Source organism: Cucurbita pepo, chromosome LG15 (assembly GCF_002806865.2).
Source record: "Cucurbita pepo subsp. pepo cultivar mu-cu-16 chromosome LG15, ASM280686v2, whole genome shotgun sequence".
In the NCBI taxonomy this organism is placed as follows: Eukaryota; Viridiplantae; Streptophyta; class Magnoliopsida; order Cucurbitales; family Cucurbitaceae; genus Cucurbita; species Cucurbita pepo.
In genome coordinates, this window is record NC_036652.1 from 1659935 (window position 1) to 1684714 (window position 24780).

General features: G+C 35.5%; 2 protein-coding genes and 1 long non-coding RNA gene across 3 annotated transcripts; 1 reads left to right on the forward strand and 2 right to left on the reverse strand.

The window, feature by feature from the left end:
* The first annotated feature begins 5877 nt into the window (after positions 1-5877).
* Positions 5878-7518, forward strand: LOC111776339 (transcription factor MYB41-like). Its single transcript, XM_023655770.1, has 2 exons — positions 5878-6152; positions 6867-7518. Exons 1-2 carry the CDS (start codon positions 5890-5892, stop codon positions 7516-7518), a joined length of 915 nt encoding a protein of 304 aa, XP_023511538.1. The 5' UTR covers positions 5878-5889.
* A 2176-nt stretch (positions 7519-9694) lies between these two features.
* On the reverse strand, positions 9695-13105 carry LOC111776412. Its single transcript, XR_002812248.1, has 3 exons — positions 12919-13105; positions 12742-12807; positions 9695-10101 (listed from the first exon to the last, which is right to left on the reverse strand). It is a non-coding gene; the product is annotated as an uncharacterized LOC111776412 (long non-coding RNA).
* Positions 13106-14900: 1795 nt separating this feature from the next.
* Positions 14901-16423, reverse strand: LOC111811338 (inositol-tetrakisphosphate 1-kinase 1-like). The gene has a single exon (XM_023698128.1). The coding sequence runs from the start codon at positions 16295-16297 to the stop codon at positions 15212-15214; it is 1086 nt and encodes a 361-aa protein (XP_023553896.1). The 5' UTR covers positions 16298-16423; the 3' UTR covers positions 14901-15211.
* Between the last annotated feature and the right edge of the window lie 8357 nt (positions 16424-24780).

Below are 24780 nucleotides of genomic sequence, written 5' to 3' on the forward strand. Positions count from 1 at the left end.
TATAAACACGTGAGAAAAATTGTAACGACCCTAATTTCTAGGTAAATAGAGCCGCTACTACATGCATGATGTGACTTTTAAGTGCAGAAATATTCATTTAAAATAATTAATAAAATGTTGCTATGGACTTAAACATTCATAATAAATGTCTTAAAACAAAACAACGGAAAGATAAACCACGTGAAATTTTAATCAAAACAAACAAAAGAATAAAACGATACCTTGATCTAATCTTAGAGCTACAAAATAAATAAAATGCGACGATACTAACACAAGTTTCATGGTTTTCAAGTCGACGCCCCCGTCATTCGTACATCGGTGCCTTACCTTTACTTGAAATGTAAGAGTGACACATGACTTGAGTATTATAAGAAATACTCAGTAAGTAATTTCATTATTGGGGTTGGAAAATTCAAAAATATGCAACATGGTAGGACCTATACGGTCCCTTCTAACATAGCATATCATGACCTTAGGTAGCTTTCTAGTCCGAACAAAGTTGGATGTGTAGTACTTCCCTACACGTGACCTACACGAGCATGGGTCCACAAGGCGGGCTCACACATCTCTGGGCCTAGTGTTGAGAATTGTTAGGAGGAGCTACACAATGGCTAGGATATATCTCCATTGGTACGAGACCTTTTGAGGAAACCAAAAGTGCTCAAAGTAGACAATATCATACCATTGTAGAAGTTTGTGATTCCTAACATGGTATCAGAGTCATGCTCTTAACTTAGTCATGTTAATAGAATCCTCAAGTGTCGAGTTGTGAGCTTCGAAGGTGTAGTCAAAAGTGACTCAAAGGTTGAAAAAATGGTATACTTTGTTCGAGGACTCTAGAGAAATGAGTCGAGTCTTGATTAAGGGGAGACTATTCAAGGCTCTATAGGTCTCAGGGGAGGCTCTATGGTGTACTTTTGTAACGACCCAGATCCACCGCTAGCAGATATTGTCCTCTTTGGGCTTTTCCTTTCGGGCTTCCCCTCAAGGCTTTAAAACGAGTCTGCTAGGGGAAGGTTTCCACACCCTTATAAATGGTGGTTTGTTCTCCTCCCCAACCAATGTGCGACATCACAACTTTGTTCGAGAGGAGGGCTATTGAAGATTGTTGCGAGGGAGTCCCACATTGACTAATTCAAGATCGGATCATGAGTTTTAAGTAAGGAATTCATCTCCATTGGTACGAGGCATTTTGAGGAAACCAAAAGAAAGCGGACAATATCATACCTTTATGGAGGTTCGTGATTCCTAACACCTGGTTCATCAAGCTAGCACTCGCTAATGGGCTCCATGTCAAATACCATGGACGGAAAGACCATCATTACATCATGGTAAACATAATGTCATAAATTATATATCATATTATACACGTCCGTACATGTCATAGTGTGCAAGCATCATACAAAAATGCATAGGGTCCCCATATCTTATAATCATGGTATAATATATGATGCAAAACAACCTCCATACATGCTTATATAATTCCTCTACATCGTACACAGCTTAGCCTTTACGAGCATGGTCTATGGAGGTTTATACATCTTAGCATACAAATTTCATGTTGGTTGGATGGTCGAGGGAGCACGATGGTATCTTCTTATTTACGATATTTATGTATTAATTAAATCTCGATATTTATTCATATTTGGTTGAATATTATTTTATTAATTTAAGAAAAAAAAATCCAAAGTCTACCAAGGAAGTCATACAACTTTGGTAAAAACCCACCTAACAATTAATCTTCTTCATAAAAGTAATAATAATAAATAAAAATTATATATATATATATATATATATAATCCCCACTTTATTAAGATAGTCAAGGAAGGCATTAATGATGTAAGAAAGGTTGACTTTTTTTGTCATTTTTCTCACTGTCTCTTATGTGTTGATACCTTGCTTCAACCAAATAAATAAAAACTATATATTATAAAATTATAATAAGGTTTGGGAATAAATAAAAACTATAGATTATAAAATTACAATAAAGTATGGAGCTTACCCCCCATGAGCTGCATGTATTCAAGGCGTTATCTAACTATGAATAAATTAATAAGTCAATACCAACTGAGATTATGTCAAAGATTTAAGGAGGCTTATTACATTTACTTCCGTTAATATTTATCCACTCGATTATCGCTAATTTTGTTTATTTAAATTCTAAACTTTCAGATATTTTTATCGGTAATCGGTCGAGCAACTAGGGTTCTAAAATGTCGATATCAATGATAATGTAGAAGTTTTAATTTTGTTTACATTTTTGTTACAGTTTAGGTACAGTTATTTTCGATTTCTGAGCGCTTCGTGAAACTTTCTCCGAATTTTCTATGAAACTGTAAGAACAAGAATCGTGGGCTAACTTTCATGGTAAATGGAAATTTTCTCTAACGGAGATCTGGGTCTTACCTAAAACGCTCAATTGATTCGACTTCGAGCTTAAGCTTCCTTCTCCCAAAATTGGCGTGATAGACTTCTTGCCTGCATTTGAATCTCCACGAACCTTTTTATGAAGTTAGCGTTAGTGATGATGGGTTTACGCTCGTTCTTTGAATCACAAGTCTTCTCAAATCTCCGGGAGGATAAAAATATAAGTGGACGTAGTTCTATTTGTCATAGCACATACCCAGGATTCGGAATTTGGAATCGACATCTAATGGCTCTAACATTCCCCTGTAACATGATCACGATACTCACTCTGAAGACTATCCTCATAAACAAAGACAAGTCCTTTCAAACATGTTTTGTCCTCACTCACATGCATTCTAGAAAAATTCTCAGGAGGTTAGGTTACCCAATATAGAATTACTCCAGAAAAAACACGTTTAACCTTAGAGTTACTATGATTGAGTCATCGAAAAGGAAATCCATTGATATCAACCGTTTGTACTCTCCTTTACTCCGACGTCTCTCAGATTCACTTTTCTAGCGAACCCAAACGGTTGATATCAATGAAGAACGAGAAGTTTAGAGACGAAAACAGATTCAAACCCTTTACTTCCGATCAGTTCTAGAAGTTTTCGATCAAAGGAATTTGACTATTTTGCTAAGAAATTACAATATAAAACAAGAACATTATTATTAAATTTGTTTGAATTTGAATTAAGTGAAGGCAGTTGGAGGTTTGAAAAATGAAGAACAAATGTGAAGCTGATAGCTTCAATTCTACACAGTTTGGTAAGGTTTGGTATACATAAATGTCTCAAACTATATGGTTCATAAGGTTTTTATTTATTTATTTATTTATTTATTTATTTATTTTTAGGAAATTAAAGACTCAATAATTGCTATCAATTTTTAAAATTTAATTTGGAATTTGAGATGAATTCTTTGTTGATGGCTTAATAAGGATAATCATAAAATGACAAATTTGATGACTTTTGCAATGAGGCATTCCTTCATACAATTTATTATTATTATTATTATCATCGAACGGAATTTAAATTATACCCTAAAGTTATATAACTGAATCAATTTAGATTCGTTGTTGAAATTTCGTTCGTAGGAATTTACGTCATAGTAAATAGAAATGTGGGATCTTAATGGATACTAACGACTTTCTGAGCGGTTTCTCTATGAACGACCACGTAATTTTTTGGAATTTTGGGAGAAGAATAATTTTATTTACGTGATTTTGAGTTGAGTTTAAAATGAATCGGGTAAAATAGTTAGGAAATTATTAATTAAATTGATATATTATTTGTTTGAGGTTTTAATTGAAATAATTTTAAAGATTAGAAATATAATTTATTTATTTTTACTTCAGTAATTGTCGTGTGTGACACCCGAGTAAATGAGAGGTAAATGAATGAACCGAGACCACAACTGAATGAGAGCGATATTGAGGATGAAAGGCTTAAAAGAATTGAAAATTACTATCTATACCAACAAAGTACACTTTTCTTTTCGGTGGCACAATTCTATAATGCATGTAAGTGAGAACAAAACATGCTGAAATGACTCATGTTGGTCGGATAGTTTTCACTTTTAGAAGTGAAGAGTAAGTAACATAACTATGTCGCATGAGATTAGAGGAATGGAGGTGTAACAGCTCATGCGCACCGTTAGTAGATATCGTCTGTTTTGGCCCGTTACGTATCGTCGTCAGCCTCACGGTTTTAAAACGCGTCTACTAGGGAGAGGTTTCCACACCCTTACGAGGAATTCTTTGTTTTCCTCTCCAACCGATGTGAGATCTCACAGTAAGAGTCATCGGGTGTCGAATTCAAATTGAGCAAGAGTTATTAACGTGTGAAAGAACGGATAATCGAGTCAAAATTGATGTTATATTTACTTAGCTATGATCCAATCGAGAACGATACAAATTATCATTACTTTAATATGATTATTTAAAAGATTGTCAAATCCCAATTGTTTTGTGTTCCTAATTAACTACTCAAAATTTACCGTTGAGATCATAGATGGTTAAGATGGTTGATTTCCTGTCCCAAAATCTGCCAACAAAGCTTGTTGTCTCATGTTTTTCTTTAAATTAAAAAATAATAATAATAAAACGACCAACCCGTGCCCAAACTTAAGGACTAAGATTCAGAATCTATATTCAGCACCTGATAGCTCCGATATTATCGTTAGTCGTGACTATTTTATCTTCGAAAACTATCCCACAAACGAATACGAGTTCCTTTAACATATTATGTTCTCACTTACCGACTTTCTAGAAAAATTCTTAAAAGGACACCGAACATAAAATTGATCCAAGCTAAGCATGCGTAACTCAAGAGTTCTTATGATTGAGCTACTGAAAAGTAAGTTTCGACTTTTAGGTCGAGAGCATATGCTTTAGCTAGTGTTAATATGGTCCAATAACTCGATCAACCTGAACTATACGGTCGAAATCAAATTCTTTTTCGTTTGGGTTGAGTTAAATTTTTGGTCGAGTCAACCTAACCAACCCAAAAATAGAATTACAATTCAACCCAACTCTATAATACTCTTAAGATTATTAGGAAAAATTAAGAATATTTAACGTTTGTAACCGATGCTAGTGATGCGTTATGACCCGTGAAGATATTTTAATTTTATGAGATTTTATTTATTTATGTAACATATACGGTGGATAAATAACATTTTTTAAATAATAAAAAAAAACAACCCGACAACCGACCCAACTTATGTACACCTCCACTTATTGGTCAGCTCGAATGTCTTCCTCCTTTTTTATAATATAATATCTTTAAAAAAAATTAAAAAATATCTTTATCATTAGTTTTGGATGGAAATCATTAATATATGTTTCAAAAATACCATCAAAATTTTTAAAAAATTATTAGTGCTAAAAAATAATCGTACCAAGTTCTAAAAATACTAATAAACTTTCAAAAGTACATTAAAAAAAGATCACCGATCACGTGTCAATAGACAGTTTACATTCATATATCATCGAACTTTTCATAAGTATTTTTGAAACAAAGTATTAAAATACTTACAATTTCCAACCGAATGACATTCTCGAGAATATTATTGAAACTTTTGAAACTTCATACGTATTTTTGAGACAAAATACGAAATTTATGGATATTTTTATTAATTTCGTCTATTTTATTTTAATAACGAGCCCTAACAACTACTTATAAATTGACACGGTTAATCAACGGTATACGCTATCGTCTTCGATATACAATTCTTATATTATTTATAAAAATAAATAAAAAAAGTATACCTAATCCAACAATTTTGAAGCCAAAAAGAAAATATTAAACTTGAAAACGGAAACATACTCTCTTCATAGCCAACCATGATATCATCACTTTGAAAAAAACTCATCTTTTGAGCCATTAATTCTTCTATAAAACCAACTCCATTTTATCTTCCTTACCTTAACCAAAACAAATTAGAACACATCTCTTCTTGTCGGGTTTTTTGTGCTTGAAAATGGGTCGATCTCCTTGTTGTGATGAAATTGGTGTCAAGAAAGGGCCATGGACGCCGGAGGAAGACAAGAAATTGATTGATTTTGTGGCAAGAAATGGCCATGGAAGTTGGAGGAATCTCCCGAAGCTTGCGGGTTTGAATAGGTGCGGAAAAAGTTGCAGGTTGAGATGGACTAACTATCTTCGACCTGATATTAAGAGAGGGAAGTTCTCGGAAGAAGAAGAATCCGCTATTATTAAGCTTCATTCAGTTCTTGGGAACAGGTTTGTATGTTTGTATGTGTGTGTGTGTGTGTATGTGTGAGATCCTACATCGGTTGGAGAGGAGAACGAAACATTCTTTATAAGAGTGTGGAGACCTCTCACGAGGCTTACGGCGATACGTGACTGGCCAAAGCTGACAATATTTGCTAGCGGTGGGCTTGAGCTGTTATAAATGGTATCAGAGCCAGATATTGGTCGATGTGCCAACGAGGACGCTGGTCCCCAAGGGGGGTGGATTGTGAGATCCCACATCGATTGGAGAGGAGAACGAAACATTCCTTATAAGAGTGTAGAGACCTCTCTCTAGTAGATTCGTTTTAAAACCGTGAGACTCACGACGGTACGTAACGGGCCAAAGCGGACAATATCTGCTAACGGTGGGCTTGAGTTATTACAAATAGTATCAGAGTCAGACACCGGGTGATGTGTCAGCGAGGTCGCTAACCTCCAAGGGAGTGGATTGTGAGATCCAACATCGGTTGGAGAGGAGAACGAAGCATTCCTTATAAGAGTGTGGAGACCGTGAAGCTAACGGTGATACGTAATGGGCTAAAACGGACAATATCTGCTAGCGGTGGACTTTATATTCTTCTTTCACTTCTTGTTTGTGGGTTTATAGAAATGAATCTAAATTCGAAAGTGGGTTTTGATTATTTTCTCTAAATCAATACTAATGATTAGATTACGATAAATTTAATCTTTAATAACGTGCAGATGGTCGAAAATCGCTAGCCATTTTCCCGGGAGGACAGACAACGAAATCAAGAACTTTTGGAATACCCATTTGAGGAAGAAACTTCTACAAATGGGTATCGATCCAAACACTCACAAGCCAAGAACAGACCTAAATCATTTGCTCAACAATTCTCAATTGTTCAATGGGATAGCAAATTATCTAAACAATGATCATCTCAAGTTACAAGCAGAACTAGTCAAGCTCCAATTACTACAAAATCTATGCCAACTTCTAAACCCTACCACACCTTCTCAAGCACTACCCAGCACCCCCCTCGATCGCCTTCAAAACCCTAACTCTAACCCGTCTCGAGCTAGCTTTTCGACCCAAAACCCTAACTCTAGCCAGCTTCAAGCTGGTTTTACGAGCGGGTTCATGTCGGGGTCGGGTTTTGAATACGAGGACAAGAATAAAGCTAAGATGGAAGAAATGGAAAATTTTGATTATGTTCAAGTTGAGAATTATTATCCAATTCTTCCTCCATTGACTTCAGAGAGTGAAACAAATCCATTGGGTTGCTCCACCAATTCAAACTCACCTTCTTCATCTTCTTCAATTTTTGATAGCTTGGAGTCTTTGATGAATGAGGACGAACCAAGTGAATCGTACTGGAATAATCTTCTACGGTAAGTTTCTTATTATCGAGCACATCATATCATAATAGCTTTCTATATCTTCGAAAATTCTATTGACATAGCTAAGTTAAGACAAGGGCAAACGTCTACAGTAGTATGATATTATCCACTTTCAACATAAATTCTCGTGACTTTACTTATGACTTCCCAAAATGTCTCGTACCAATAGAGATAATGTCTTTTACTTATATATCCAAGATCTTCTACGGTAAGTTTCTTATTATCCCGAATAATTTACTGTATCTTCGAGGATTCTATTGACATAGTTAAGTTAAGATCATGACAAACGTCAACAGTGGTATGATATTATCCATTTTAAACATAAGTTCTTGTGACTTTACCTTGCGTTTCTCAAAATGTCTCGTATCAACAGAGATAGTATCTTTTACTTAGCTAACGGGAGTTGTCCCGAACACTACATCCACCCATATGTTTCTTTGTTTTGTTATCTATAACGTTATCGGATTATTATTTTGATTTAATTTCTTGCTATTTCTTGCAGATCAACAATTTGATTCATAAGAGCTTTCAAATGGGGAGGAGTTCATACATTGAAGGATTATCATAGCTTGGTGGTTCTTATATATTCTTTTAAATTTTAGTGTTCATAATAATTTCAAACAGCTTTGATCAACGTAGCTGAATTATGCATTAATTAGTTCACTTAATTTAATTAAATCTCTATGTATTTTGTTATTTTTTTTCAATATAATTATTTTCTCACCAAACAAACAGAAAATAATTAAGAAAAAGAACAAACATGTCGTGTCAGCTACGTTAATTAACGAATCATTTGAAGACAGATAAAAGAACAGTGATTAGTTTGGTAACGACAGAGATTTACTTGGCCAAGAACATGAAGATAAATGTGTGTTGACTTTTGACTTTGGATTGGAAGTCAAAGTTGGCGTGGAAATTATTGTTTTAAGGCAGCAAGCAAGATGATTATTATAAATTATTTGGAATTTGTTGAGGGTAATAAGGACTAAAATATTGTCGTCGAGGTTTAGATTCTACTAATACATCGATAAAATAATGATATATCGACGTATATTAAATATTTTATGAATTATTTGAACTCTCGATAACGGTTATAGGTCTTATTTATATCGTTGACTAATTGATACGATTCTACGTTCTAGAAGTCTCTCATTTACCAACCTACACCTAACTCTGTAGTGATTCGAGTTTTTGGGTTTAGATCGATCAGAGTTGTTAGACATAGTATGAATTGAAATGATGAATATCACTAATACTTAGTAACTCTCTTAATGGGGTTAGATATGCACACACAGTAAAAAAAAAAGTATCGTAAATTTGAGGGACTTAAAAACGTTCAAAACTAGATCACACGTGGCTTGCCTCAAAATAAGATCACCTAGCTTGACCCTAAACAAACCACCATAGGTACTGATCGATCATCAGCCTGTAAGCTTGTGATTAGTTTTCAGTGATTAGTTTTCAAAAATCATAGACTAACTAATCGTGGTCAAAATCAAAATGTAGGTCCACGGACCCTAGTGGTACAATTAACTCATGCACACGGTAATTGTCATAAATTTATTTCACATGAAAAATATCTCATAAATTTTCAAAACATCTATGTATGCAAAAGGTTCGTTTATTTAATGAATTTAACCGCCTGATGTTTGAATAAAATGTTGACAATCAACATTTTATATACACTTAGTTATAATACATTCGTTAAATAATTGAAACAGTCTTTCATTTCAGACTTTGATTACATATCGTCACATAGACTCAAAGGTAAACATGACGATAATTTTTTTCTTTCATTTTATAAACGGGAGACTCTTAGAACAATAAATATATTAAGAGATTAAAAACGGTCAAGAAAAACGACTCAAATCTAGTGTGTCCTCGTAGCTGCACGAATCCAAGATATATCAGCAATCGTTCCAAATTCATTTGAAGTATAACATTATTGATGTTTCATTGATGTATTTATAATAAGTGTTGATGTATTATTGGTATATCTATTTCAATATTTATTGAAAAAGAACATTATTGTAAGTATATTAGTACGCCAATAATACATCAATGGTCATTTATAAAATTAATATGGATTCAAAATTTAATTCAAGTATATCATTAGTGCCTAAGTAGTATATCAACATTTATTCAAGCATACAATTTCAAGAATAACATTCACTCCGGATTCATATAAACATAACAATGATATTAGTACTCGTTCAAAATGCATTTGAAGTGTGACAGCTGAATAAAGGAAGGGTATATGAATGAATTGAGACCACATCCGAACGAGAGTAATCCTGAAGATATAATGACTAAGAAATGCTTAAAAGAATTGAAAGTCGTGCATCTTCCTTTTTGGTGGTTTAATCATAGGAATTCCATGATTAAGCGTGCTTCGTTTAGAGCAATTTTATGTTTGGTGACCTCTTAGGAATTTTCCTAAAATGCATGTAAGTAAAGACTAACCATGCTGAAAGAACTCGAGTTGATTTGTAGGGATAGTCTTCACTTTTGGAAATGAGGAATGACCATATCGCAACAGATGCAGACCATCAACGCCATTGATACATCAATATTATACCTGGAAATGAGTTTTAAATGAGTATTGTTACACTAATGAAAATATCAATTAACTTATCGTGAATCAGATATACAAAATATAAAGTATACGTAATATGCTGCTACACGCACATGAGGGTAAAATTGGTATAATAAAAAAAAACGAGAATCAAATTTTAAAAATTTTGCTACATTTGGAAATCTATTCTTTATTAGTAGAGAGAAAGGAATAAGTATGGCTGGATGAGCATCCTTAGCATGTGGGAACTATTGTCCTAAAAGGTTAGACTATGCCATTCCTTGGCATAAAAAATTGTGATGGAGGATTCAAATCTTCATACCATTATTCTTTTATTCTTTTAGACAATGCAATTCTTTTAAGTTTTGTGTAGTATTAATTAAGAAAGTTAGAAAAGGTTCAAACTTATGATATCATCTTCATGTTACTTTTTTTTCTCCCAAATATTCTAGGCCAACTCCGACATCACTTTTTTGGTCGTTCACCATGGTGATTAACGGAAAATTAGAATGTAATAGACTAAGCCCACCGCTAACAAATATTGTCTGCTTTGGTCCGTTACGCATTGCCAACAGTCTCACGGTTTCTAAAACACGTCTACTAGGGAGAGATTTCCACACCCTTATAAGGAATGTTTCATTCTCCTCTTCCAACCGATGTGGGATCTCACAATCCACCTCCTTTGAGGGCTCAATGTCCTAGCTGACACATTATTCGATGCCTAGCTTTGATACCATTTGTAAGAGCCTAAGCCCACTGCTAGCAGATATTGTCTGTTTTGACACGTTACGTATTCCTGTCAGTTTTACGATTTTTAAAATGCATCGATCAAGGAGAGATTTCCACACCTTTCTAAGCAATGCTTTGTTCCCCTCTCCAACGGATGTGAATGAGAGATTTCCACACCCATCTAAGCAATGTTGTGTTCCTCTCTCCAACTGATGTGAAATCTAACAATTCATCCTCCTTGGGAGCTCAGTGTCGTCGCTGGCACCAAGCCGATGCCTGGATCTGATACCATTTGTAACAGTTGAAGCCCACTATTAGTAGATATTGTCCGATTTGGCCCATTACGGATGACCGTCAGTCTCACGGTGTGATGTCCCACATTGGTTGGGGAGGAGAACAAATCACCATTTATAAGGGTGTGGAAACCTTCCCCTAGCAGACGCGTTTTAAAGCCTTGAGGGGAAGCCTGAAAGGGAAAGCCCAAAGAGGACAATATCTGCTAGCGGTGAATCTGGGTCGTTACAAATGGTATCAGAGCTAGTCACCGGACAATGTGCCAGCCTTCTCGCTGTTCCCCGAAGGGGGGTAGACACGAGGCGGTGTGCCAGTAAGGACACTGGCCCCAAAGGGGGGTGGATTTGGGGGTGGTCCCACATCGATTGGAGTAAGGAAAGAGTGCCAGCGAGGACGCTGGGCCCCGAAGGGGGTGGATTTGGGGGTGGTCCCACATCGATTGGAGTAAGGAAAGAGTGCCAGCGAGGACGCTGGGCCCCGAAGGGGGTGGATTTGGGGGTGGTCCCACATCGATTGGAGTAAGGAAAGAGTGCCAGCGAGGACGCTGGGCCCCGAAGGGGGTGGATTTGGGGGTGGTCCCACATCGATTGGAGTAAGGAAAGAGTGCCAGCGAGGACGCTGGGCCCCGAAGGGGGTGGATTTGGGGGTGGTCCCACATCGATTGGAGTAAGGAAAGAGTGCCAGCGAGGACGCTGGGCCCCGAAGGGGGTGGATTGTGATGTCCCACATTGGTTGGGGAGGAGAACAAATCACCATTTATAAGGGTGTGGAAACCTTCCCCTAGCAGACGCGTTTTAAAGCCTTGAGGGGAAGCCCAAAGAGGACAATATCTGCTAGCGGTGGATCTGGGTCGTTACACACGGTTTTTAAAATACATCTACTAGGGAGAGATTTCCACACTCTTATAATGAATGCTTCATTCCCCTTTTCAACCGATGTGAGATCTCACAGTCCACCCTCCTTGAGGCCTCAACATCTTCACTAGTACGCAGTCCGATGCCTGGCACTGATACCATTTGTAATAGCCCAAGCCCGCCGCTAGCAGATATTATCCACTTACGTATCGTCATCAACCTCACGGTTTTTAAAATACGTGTACTAGAAAGAGGTTTCCACATCCTTATAAGGAATACTTCGTTCTCCCCCTCCAACCAACGTGGAATCTCGCAATAGAATATTGACTTTTTCTTGACAGTTCCAAATAACATTTCTTCTCCTTCAACAGAGAATCAATTCTGCTTCTTTGCAGAAGTGATTCTCCCCTTCCTCCATTCTGGTTTTGTTCAATCGGTTTGTTCTTGTTAAATATGACAAGTAAAGGAATCCCACTAGTTTGTTTGTTTTCTTTTTACAGTAATCAAAGAGTTTTCAATTCAAGTAGCTAAAGGTCGTTTTGTATTCATCAACTAAACAGATAAATCTTGACTTTCCAGAGAATAGCATAACTTAGATATGAAAACCAAAATTCTCCACTACTATTCTATATTCTTTTTGGCAAGTTGTATCAGAATATGGCTACCTTTTATGAACACCAACTATTGCTATCTCCAAAGCTATAACATTCTAAAACAGGAACTATTGTTCCTAAATTGATGGAAGGAAATTGCTAGAGAAACTTACAGAATTTCTCGATATGGGACCGGATATTTCTCGTGTCCACGGTCAAGTAGGTTCCTCGACGTTTCTCTGCTTCAGCATTGGATAAAAGCAAAATGATACAGACATAAAGCTTAGATTTAACATATTTACAGCAAATTAATCAAAATCAGAAGTAAGAACAGAATCAGATCAATTCACCTGTCACAAGGGGAAAATATATAATGTTCCTCAAAGATGGCAGTATCAGTGATTGATGGAAGTTACCATTTGAATTAACAGAATTTGCATCCATAGAATGACTATCTTCTTAGGAATCACGGACCCTCCATAATGGTATGATATTGTCCACTTTGAACAAACTCTCGTGGATTTACTTTTGGTTTCCCCAAAAGGCCTCATACCAATGAAGATGTATTCCTTACTTATAATCAACCCCTTAATTAGCCGATGTGAAACTCCTCTCCCAACAATCCTCCCTTCGAACAAAGTACACCATAGAGCCTCCCTCCCTTCGAACAAAGTACACCATAGAGTCTCCCTCCCTTCGAACAAAGTACACCATAGAGCCTCCCTTGAGGTGTACAGAGCCCTCGAACAGTCTCCCCCTAATCGAGGATCGACTCCTTTTCTGGAGTCCTCGAACAAAGTACACCCTTTGTTCGACACTTGAGTCACTATTGACTACACCTTCGAGGCTCACAACTTCTTAGTTCGATACTTGAGAATTTTACTGACCGAGCTAAGTTAAGGGTATGGCTCTGATACCATGTTAGGAATCACGAACTCTCCATAATGGTATGATATTGTCCACTTTGAGCGTAAGCTCTCATGGCTTTGCTTTTGGTTTCCTCAAAACGCCTCATACCAATGAAGATGTATTCCTTATAAATCCATTATGAACTTCTTAATTAGCCGATGTGGGACTCCTCTCCCTACGATCCTCAACACATATAAGGGGTAAAAAGACTACCATCAATCGTGCAAATGTCGTTGAATCTGTAGTCTGCCGTGCGCCATCCGTTCTATTCTGTGAATGTCAACAAACTCATCCAGCCACTTGTGCTTGCCGTCTCTGCCATTCATTCTATTCTACAAAGATGGAATCAACAAGCTTATCCACCCACTTCCTTGCATAGATTCATACAGGGTCCTTGAAGGAATATGGTTACAATATTAATATCAGACTTCAATGAACCACAAAGGGAATACATACAAACTGGATTCTCCAAAATAGTCGGTTCAGAACCTTCATTGTTGGAAATGCATGCTTACCATGTCATCTACATAGAGAAAAATGCAGAGAACAGGAAGATTTAAGTATCACAAATTGCACAACGCAAAGAAACTTCAAGGGTGAGATATGGTATAAATATCAACAGTGGAATTGAAGAAAAAGAAGATTAAACTTCATATGCTTACCTCCTTTGATGCTGCAAAGCCCAATATTGTGTCTCCTCTGCCAGGCCAATACTCATAATATCTAGAGTTCATAGTTCAGATTGACAGCAAAATCATCTCATATAGATATCTCCTAGAACTTTGATATCACATATAGTAATCAAATGATTTCCCAGTTACAGAACAAACAGAATCGCCCATTAACAGCCACCTGAAGGCAAGAAAACTATCTGCAATCTACATGCCATTTACAGTGCAGATCTTATCTCTAAAGATAGCTGTTAGAAGAAGCTAACAAATAGTACTAACACAGCATCATCAATTGAAAAGTAATATCATCCTAGCGTTTGTCGAGTTTGTTTGTACAGCCTAACATCACACAAGTTGTATCAAGACACCATAGAACATCATTCAAGAATTAAACTAGATCTTTTGTACTGACAGTAGTGATCAAAGAAATTCGAATTTAACTCGCTTGATGCGAGGTAGATAAGGACACTCCATAACATAATAATCACCCCCACCAGCTACTGGGGCATAGAGATTCCTATTTCATCATATCTTTCTGTCCTATCTTCGTTCATCTTCTTAAAGGGTCTTACCGTATTCATGGGCCCAGGACCATGAACAGCTCTTGCATTTGATGATATGCCAAATGAACTCGAAAAAAGTTCGAGAAAATTACATACATACATACATATAATCCAAAAATAGCACATGTCATGCAATAAAAATCTGACGGTCAACTCACTAGAAGTCTAGAACTTAAATTATTCAAGGAAGGAAAGAACTTCAAATCTAACTTTATTGAGCTTTAATAGAGTAATTCAGAAATATCTATCTCAGAGAAGCGACTGATCGAATGTAGATAGCATCAACAATCATGACATGCTATTTTTTTTTGTTGGGGGAGGGCAAATTTGAGGTAAAGCGAACAGGGGGACCTTCCTGTTCTTCACCATATTATGAACTAGAAACTATAACTCATTTCAGATGTTGAATAGAAGCAGAACATCCTGCTTTTAGCAAATTCAATTTGGATTAGAATCTAAGTCAATGAAAAAGAAACAGAAATGATGGTTGCAAGTATTGTTTAACCTCCTCCATCCCCATTACTGATGCAAGTAAGCATCACAACATTTCTAGAATCATTTTCACAATTGTTCACTTGCCTTTTATCGAAGGCAGGCGGCTCCGAGGCATCATTCTCGAACCAAGCTTTTACGAGCTCTCTGTCTTTCATTCGCATAATGTCAGAGAAGAAATCTGTTAAAATCTTCTCATAACCTGGCATTTTCGCAAAACCAGGAAAGTAATTGATATCAACTATGAGATAACGGTTCCGGTTATTCGAATCCCGCATCACATCGAAGTTGAAGAGGTTGAGCTTCATCGCATGCCTCAATCCTTTGGCGATATCGGTGACGAAACTCAACGGCGGCATCTCGGTGTCGTCCAACTGCATCATCTGATAGTACTTTTCATCAACCCTCTCATGGTTCGTCAAGTTCGATACCTGAGAGAACGATAGCAAACCCTCGACGCTATCCGATTTCTCCTCAGAAACGTCAGGAAGCGACTTTCTCTTGACGCATTTCACGTGCTGTCCAGCCACATAAACCTTGAATATAACGCCGCCGTGGTTAACAAACTCCTGCAAGACAATGGGAGGTTTAACCTTGTTCAAGGCATCATGATTAAACACGAGCGCCATTTTATGCGATTTGGCACTGCCATCGGCCACCAATGGCTTCGCAATGACTGGAAACTTCAAGGCCTCCCAAGCTCGCCGATCAGATAGTTTCTCCTTATCGTAAATCGCGATCTGCTCCGGAATCCCGAACGACTCATCGTGATTTTCAATCTTCAGCTCCGATACCACCTGAAGCATGGAAATCCTGTTGTGAAGCCTCTCAATCGCATCCAGGGAATCCAAAATCACCGCATTAGGATTCACAACCTTGAAATTCTCCAGTTGCCTCCTCCAATCCGCACCATACAGCTTGTGGAGAACGCAATCAAAGGCTCCTTGATCAACAAGCGGCCGGTCCGTATCGATCCGAACAAGATCGATACCTCGCGACTCTGCAAGCCTCACCAACGAATCTCGTATGAAACTCCTCCGCTTCTTCGGCATAAGCGCATACCCGACACAGAATCTCCGTCCGACTTCCGCCATTGACACCAATAACAAGAAATACAAATGGGAAAACACTCATAAGAACAGTTACAGAAAGGTAAAATCAATAGAGAACTTCATCAATATTCCATCCAGAATTATAATCACATCTTTCGTTTCATTTNGTTGAAAATATCCATGTTGGTCAGTGAAAATAATTTTCACTTTTAAAAGAGAGAAGAAACAGACAGGAATTCGGGAATGAAGAGGAGAAGCGGAGGGGTATATATATATAGCGTGGATAAAAAGGGAGGGCAGGGGCTTTGATAAAATAACCCGCCATAATTGGTAGGGTGAAAAGACACAGTGTACACGTGGCATATTCTGTTGCAATATGCGGATTCCCGTCACGGGATCACACCACGGCGATCACCAAGGTCAACCAGTGTTCAAACGAGGAAACGGATTTGGATTTTATTACTATTTGAATTTCAATTCAACAAAATATTATAATATACATTTTTATTTAATTTAATTGCACAAACCACCCGACATTATTTTAGATCATATGACTCGAGAACCTAATCAATTTGAACTATCTAACGATCGTGTTAATTTCTTCTTCTTTCGGTGTCTTCGTGAGGATTTTCTTAGAAAGCAGGTTAGTGGGGACAAAACATACTGAAAGAACTCCCGAGAATTTTCAATCTTATAACTATCGTGACCATGTTGTAAGGGATACAGGAAAAGGTCAGTCATTAGGCGAACCGAGACCACCTCTAACTGAGAACAATCCTAAAGTTAAACGTGTTTTGCTGGGTGAACTCCTAAGAATTTTCATAAAAAATATAATGAAAAGACTCGGGTTGGTTTGGTCTATAGGGATAATTTTTCAGTCTAACGTGACCTAGCAAGGTGGTAAAGCCAGTGTCATAACGTGTCGACCAGGTGCTGAATTTAGATTTCTAGTACATGTGACACCGGCTAAAAAACGCTTATAAAAAATAAAAAATGACAAAACATGCTAAAATGAGTCGGGTTTATATGTTTTGAAAATATATAAAATTTAGAGTTTTATAATTTATGTAATAAATAAAATGTCATTTTAACCCACTTTTGTTGGTACAGAAATAAAAAAAAAAGGAAGAATATTGGACTTTTAACATTCTTTATATCTAGATGAAATGTTCTCCTTTCTATATCTACTTTATCCGAATATTGTCACAAATTAATTTAAAATAAAAACATTTGCGTAACTTTTGAATACAATATCAATATGATCTTATCTAGAATATTCAATTTGTAAATACATAATAAATTATAAGTTTAAAAAAAAAAAACTTAGAAATAATATCCGAATAATCTTAGGAATATAAATATGATTAAAGTCGGTGGGTTTCAAAAATACCCTTACAGCTTCAAAAATTTCATTAACAATAGTATATGGGAGGGGAAGTCCGAAAGGGAAAGCCCAAAGAGGACAATATCTGCTAGCGGTGGATCTGGGCTGTTACAAATGGTATCAGAGCCAGACACCGGACGATGTGTCAGCCTTCTCGCTGTTCCCCGAAGGGGCTAGACACGAGGCGGTGTGCCAGTAAGGACGCTTGCCCCAAAGGGGGGTGGATTTGTGGGCGCTCCCATATCAATTGGAGGAAGGAAAAAGTGTCATCGAGGATGTTAGGCCCCGAAGGAGGGTGGATTGTGATGTCCCACATTGGTTGGGAAGGAGAACAAACCACCATTTATAACGGTGTGGAAACCTTCCCCTAGCGGCTTTTAAAGCCTTGAGGGGAAGCCCGAAAGGGAAAGCCCAAATAGGATAATATCCCGTGGATCCGCGCTGTTAATTTTTAATAATATATATGGTTTCAATTTATCTTCATCAAATCTTTATGAAATATTTTCCAAATATATCTTTACCAGATCTACGGGGTTTTTTTTAACAGTATGTAGAGTGTAAAAGTCAAAGGTTTGACCTTTTAATTTAGTAAATATGTGTTTGTTAATGTCGGTTGAATATACTCATAGTAAAAACATAGTACCAATGTTTTTATGTTTTCAACGTAGTGTTGCACGTGGACATCTATATTTAGATTTTTGTGGTTGACTTTTGTGTCTTTTCATTATTTAATAAATTAATTAATTGAAAAGGAATTAGAAAGAGAATGAAATTTGGATTGTGTTGGCTTTTGGATAGAACTTATCCTTTTATAGAGCTCATCGGAATATCCAATACAATAATTCGATTACGTGTAGCCTTAGAAGCAACTTCTTTCTAGAAATCTTTTTCGGGTTTTAATATTGACGTATCCACAGTCTAATAATTCAAGCTCACTACTAGTAGATATTGTCTGTTTTTGTTCGTTACGTATCGTCGTCAGCCTGGAGAGGTTTCTGCACGTTTATAAGAAATGTTTTGTTCCCATTTCCTATCTATGTGAGGTCTTACAATCCACCCCTGTTGGGAGCCAACGTCTTTGTTGATACACCGCTCAGTGTCAACACAAGCCCACACTTGCAGATATTGTCCGCTTTGGCTCGTTACGTATCGCTGTCAACCTCACGGTTTTATTCTCAAGAAATTACTGAAGAGGTTACTCTAATGTGGCTAACAAAGCTTGACCTCGACATTTCCCTTCATCTCATGTGACATGATCACATTACCTATCTCTCACTTTTAAGAGTGAAGATTATCCTCACAAACCAACACGGATGAGGTCTTATAATCCACCCCTGTTGGGAGCCAACGTCTTCGTTGGTACACCGCTCAGTGTCAACCCAAGCCCACACTTGCAGATATTGTCTGTTTTGGCCTATTACGTATCGCTGTCAACCTCACAGTTTTATTCTCAAGAAATTACTAAAGAGGTTACTATAATGTGGTTGACATAGCTTGGCCTCGACATTTCCCTTCATCTCATGTGACATGGTCACGTTACTTATTTCTTGCTTCTAAGAGTAAAGATTATCCCCACAAACCAACACAGATCCTTTCACCTTCTTTTTCAGTAGCTCAATCATAGGAACTCCAAAGTTAGGTGTATTTTGCTTGGAGCAATCCTATGTCGAGTGACTTCTTGAAAATTTTCTTAAGAAGCATATGAGTGCGAACAAATCATGTTGAAAGGAATCGTGTTAGCCTGTGGGGATAGTTTACACTCTTAGAAACGAGAAGTAAGTAACGTGACCATGTCGCAAAAGGATGTAGGAGGATGTCGAGACCATCAATAGTTTACACTCTTAGAAGTGAGAAGTAAGTAATGTGACCATGTCGCAGGAGAATGTAGAAGGATGTCGAGACCATCAAGTATCGAATTCTTAGAAGTGAGAAGTAAGTAACGTGACCATGTCGCAGGAGGATGTAGGAGGATGCCGAGACCATCAAGTATCGAATTCAAATTCTGAATCCTAAACACGAGACGTTCCAATAACCCTACTCAACACGAGGATGCATACTTAACTACTAAGATAACTATTTACTTTCCATTTTAGAAAGATTGACTAAATCAAGATTTCTTATCCATTGGTCAAACATTTATGATGAGAGAGAGAAGAGAGAGAGAGAGAAAATTAAGATGGGTTGACCTAATTTGTGATATGAACTTACGTGGGCCATTCATAGCCACAAGTTGGGAGGATAATCATTCATCAAAAGTGGCATATATTATAATATATGATAGCTCCTTTTTTATATATATATATATATATATATATATATATAATCATTGGAGTTTATATATAAAAAATATAGTTAGTGGAAATTTTTAATAATCTAATGGATAAAGATTGTTGTTCTTAATTAATTAATGTATTAAAATGTGAATATGTCGGGACGGCGAACAATAGATTAGAAGTTTGAACATGTAACGTATACTTGTTAAAAGCTAAAAAAAACGTTATTTTATGTTTAAATTTGAGATAGGGATGTACACTGGTTGGGAATATCTCTTGGACAAACTTGAAATGGGTCAGTAACTCGAGCAACCTGAATAGAATTCACACTCTAACCAAATCCAACTTTTCACTTTCGGGTTGGGTTGGGTCGCCCGTTTATTTTTTTTTTATTATTTAAAAATAATAATTATCCACAATACATGTTACATAACATCGGTTACAAGATATTTTTAATCTTCATAATAATCTTAAAAGTCTGGTAGGGTTTGATTGTAACCCTATTTTCAGGTTGGTCGGGTTGACCTAACTAAAAGAAGTCAACCCACGAATCCACCTGAATTTTCGATTTTTAAAAAATTCAATCCAACCCAACCCGACCCATCTAACTCAATCCAAATTCTATGATTTGGGTTGAATAATCCGAGTTGGTTGAACTCTCGAGTCATTTAAACATCAATATTAATTATTTTATTCATATAAAATCAAGTTAAAACAAGCTATTGACGAATATTTAAATTGAAAGAGACTTTAGCTAAGAGGTTGTCTCTTTTCATGATAGACAATTATTTCAAAGCAAACAATGAGATAATGGTAGTCAATTTTAAATCAAAGTAAATCACCAAATAAAAGTAAATGGTGTTAAAAAAAAGTAATTTCTTTTATTAGAATCTTTTGGTAAGCAACGTTTTAAATGTCGAATCTTGACGTTAATGGAAATGTCATTGTCTTAATATAATAAAAATGTTGTCGAAAAATATTGTGATAATTAGGAGTATACATTGAACCAGACAACCCGAGAATAACAGAGAGTTGGAATGGGTTACAAATCTAACCAACTCGAACTTTTAGATTAGGTTGGTCCAAAAAATTCTCTTAACTCAACCCACGATTTGGGATAATTAAGGGTATACATTGAACCAGACAACCCGACAACCTGAATAACAGGGGGTTGAAATGAGTTACCAATCTAACCAACTCGAACTTTTAGGTTAGGTTGGTCCAAAAAATTCTCTCAACTCAACCCACGATTAAATATTTACTCTATATGATGGTATGATATTGTCCACTTTGAGCATAAACTCTCGTGGCTCTGCTTTGGGCTTCCCCAAAAAGTCTCAATACCAATGGAGATAGTATTCTTTATAAACCCATGATCATTCCCTATATTAGCCGATGTGGGACTTTCATCCAACAGGTCGAGCTGACCCAACAAAACAAACATGTCAACCCGCGAACCGATCTAAATTTTCAGCTTTCTAAACATTCATCCTAGTCTGAACCGAGAAAAATCTAACTCAACCCTCAAATCAACATTTATGGATTGAGCTGTCTAGTTTAGATCGTCGGATTATCAGAACATATAAACACCTCTTGCGTTTGGGCTGGGCTTAAAACGAGCAGACTGTAAAATACTCACTTAAACAGGCCCAATGGGCCATTTGAGTTACGGACCGTGAACGGCCCAAGCCCAAATCATTAGTTCTCAGGATTTACGCTTCGTTTTATTTTAAGATTTTTTTTTTTATTTCTTTTTCGTTCCTTGAATTTATGAAAATCTCGATTATTAAATTATTATTATTGCTATTTTTGTTATTATAATTTGATAATATTAAATACATTAAATGCCCAATCTTTAATGGTGGCTGAATTGGAATAATTTATTTTTTTGGGGAGAAAAATTGGAATAAAAATCAAATTTATTAGTAGTCCATAGTTCCAAAATAATTGGAAAAGGTGACCAAATCTCATAGAATTTTCAATGCATGCCCACATTAAAAATGCCTACTAACTAATAATATTAATGAATTTTTTTTAATTGCATGTCCATTATTATTACTATTATTTTTTAAGTAATTAATTGGAGCAAAAATATATATTTCAAAAGAAAAATAAATAAATAAATTTATTTATTTATTTATTATTATTATTATCATTTTTTATTTATGGAAGTTAATATATATCTATTATAATCTTAAAAGAAGGGTATGATTAGGTTAGGTTGTAACATATTTTCAGGTTAGTGTGTTGACCTAACCAAAAATTCAACCCGACCCAACCGGAAAAAAATTAACCCAACCCAATCTTCATGGTTTGTGTTGGGTAATTAGGTTGGTCGAGTTAACGGGTCATGTGAATATCTCTAATAAATGCATTGTTTTCATTTTTAAAAAATTTCGATTTTTAAACTTTTTCAGGTCTATTGCCGATACTAAGTATAAGTAGTAGCAAAAAAAAAATTGTATTAATTTTTCGTGATGTTATGTCTGGATCAACTATATCACGACGAATTCTTACGAAAAAATTGTGTCTTCCAAATAGAATCTTAATAAGTGAGATGAAGTATTTACTTAATCTGAAGAACGATTTATCGAAATAACGAGTCACTACTGATATCGACACGTTTGAGATTGTCAAATGTTCGGGAGTTCCTCTATTCAGTTAACGATTTGAATTATTATTTTTAACATTATAGAACAAAAAAAATAGGATGAGATTTTTTCGTTATTTTTAAAAAATTAAATATCCGACCTCGACATATATAGTTTAAAAATAAATTAGAAAATAAAATATTTTAAAAATAATGTTATCCAATTTCATTTAGTTGTCCATTGTGGTTTTTATATTAATTAAAGCTCAATCAATTTAATTATTCAATTAATATATTACATCATCAATTAAAATAATAAAAAATCAAAAACGAAACGTATTTAAAATTTATTTAAGGATAGAAATAAACTAAAATTTTAATTTAATAAAAAAAAATATTAAACAAAAAAAGAGAAGCATGAAAAGACAGTTTTAGCCCATCATATTGGCGGAGGAAAACAACGAAGAGGAGAAAGAGACAAAGGGCAAAAAAGTCATTTCAATTTTTTGTAATATTAAAAAAATCCACGAGAATAATTGGCACATGGGATCGACCGACATTGGAGGAAAGGGAATGATATGAGGAAGGGTAATTTAGGTATTTCACAAGGTGCGCGCCGTAACCCACCAGATCACGTGCTTATCGTGGCTTACGTGGCTCTGTCGTTTTTTTTGTTTTTGTTTATATATATATATATATATATATATATATATATATATATATATGTTTATTAATAATTTATTTAAAAATAATAACATTTATTCCGGATATTTAGAAATAATATATAAAAATGACCAAGATTTATTGATACAAAAAGATTGTATTATTGAAGTTAATAAATAAATAGAATTATTTTCCACCTAATTTCAAATTTATATTAATTAATTCTTGAACTTTACAAAATCAAATAAATCTGTTAAATTTTTATTTTATCTTTAAAAATTTTAACTAAATTATTAAGCGTAAAAATTGAATTAATTTTATGTCATTGAGTCGGTAAATTTTAAATGATGTTAAATAGGTTAAATATAAATCTAAAGTTTAAGAATCTATTAACATTTATTAAGAAAAAAAAATTAAAAATATAAAAAAAAATTAAAATAAAAGGGATCGATCCTCAATTAAGGAGCTAATAAATTAATTTGTTGAAAAAAAATGTAGTTTAGGTAAGTTTTATAAGCTGATTATTAACTCGTAAATTTTAACTCAGTTAAATAAGGTAAGATAAGTCTATTACTACGTGACGACAAACAGACAACTAATGTTCCAATATTAGAGATGTCTACAGGGAAGGTAGGGACGGGAAGTCTTCTCGGGTTATTTCGAGGATTGGAGCGGTGATTCTTTATATGGAATGTGGAGAGATCGAATTTTTTATGAATTTTTTTTAATTTTATAATATAATTTTTATTTTAAAAAATGTAAACAAAAATATAATTTCTAAATAATCAATTTGATGGAAATGTAATTGTACGATAAATAAATAAATAATAAATAAATAATAAATAAAACCCGCTTTATTAAATTTATAATAGAAATATACATACACATATGTAAAAAAGCGAGGATGGAGAAAGGGAATTCAGTCTCTGTCTTCGACCTTGTTCATCTAACGAGGAGAAATTTCTCACCATTCTGTTTCCCATATGTATTTAAATGGCAATCTCGCCCCTGTGGGGATATAATTTCCGTCTTTGACCCTGTTCATCTAACGAGGATAAATCTCTCACCACGGTCTTATTCCTCATCCCTGTTTAAACGGGATTTCTCGGCTCAGTGGGAATACAGTGGGAATACAGTCTCCATTTTCGACTATGTTCTTCTAACGAGGAGAAATCTCTCGTCACTCCCTTTCTTATCCTTGTTTAAACGGTAATTCCCAGCTCTATAGGAATACAGTCTCTATCTTCAACCCCGTTCATTTAACGAGGATAAAATGTCTCACCACTCTCTTCTCCATCCCTATTTAAACGAAAATTCTCCGTTCCGTTCCATTTAGGGACAACAAATATCAAGACACACGACTCGACACATTAATTTAAGCATCATCCAATGGAATATCCAACACTATAAGATAGGTATATCAACATCAATCATCTATCATACCAAGCCAACCAAATGAATAATTAATATCCAAATGAATAATTAATATCAAATAGTTGAGTACAAAAAATTGTAAAGACTTTGTTGTTTATATGAATTTTTTTAAAAATTGAAATGAAAAACGAGTTTGGAATACAATTTGTGGAGTGGAGCCACTGAAAATGATAGGACGAAG

Excerpts from the sequence above, each read along its gene's own strand:
- LOC111776339 (XM_023655770.1), top strand. The coding sequence starts at position 5,890 with ATGGGTCGATCTCCTTGTTGTGATGAAATTGGTGTCAAGAAAGGGCCA. Across the intron at positions 6,153-6,866 it reads CATTCAGTTCTTGGGAACAG|ATGGTCGAAAATCGCTAGCC; the intron begins GTTTGTATGTTT and ends AATAACGTGCAG.
- LOC111811338 (XM_023698128.1), bottom strand. The coding sequence starts at position 16,297 with ATGGCGGAAGTCGGACGGAGATTCTGTGTCGGGTATGCGCTTATGCCG.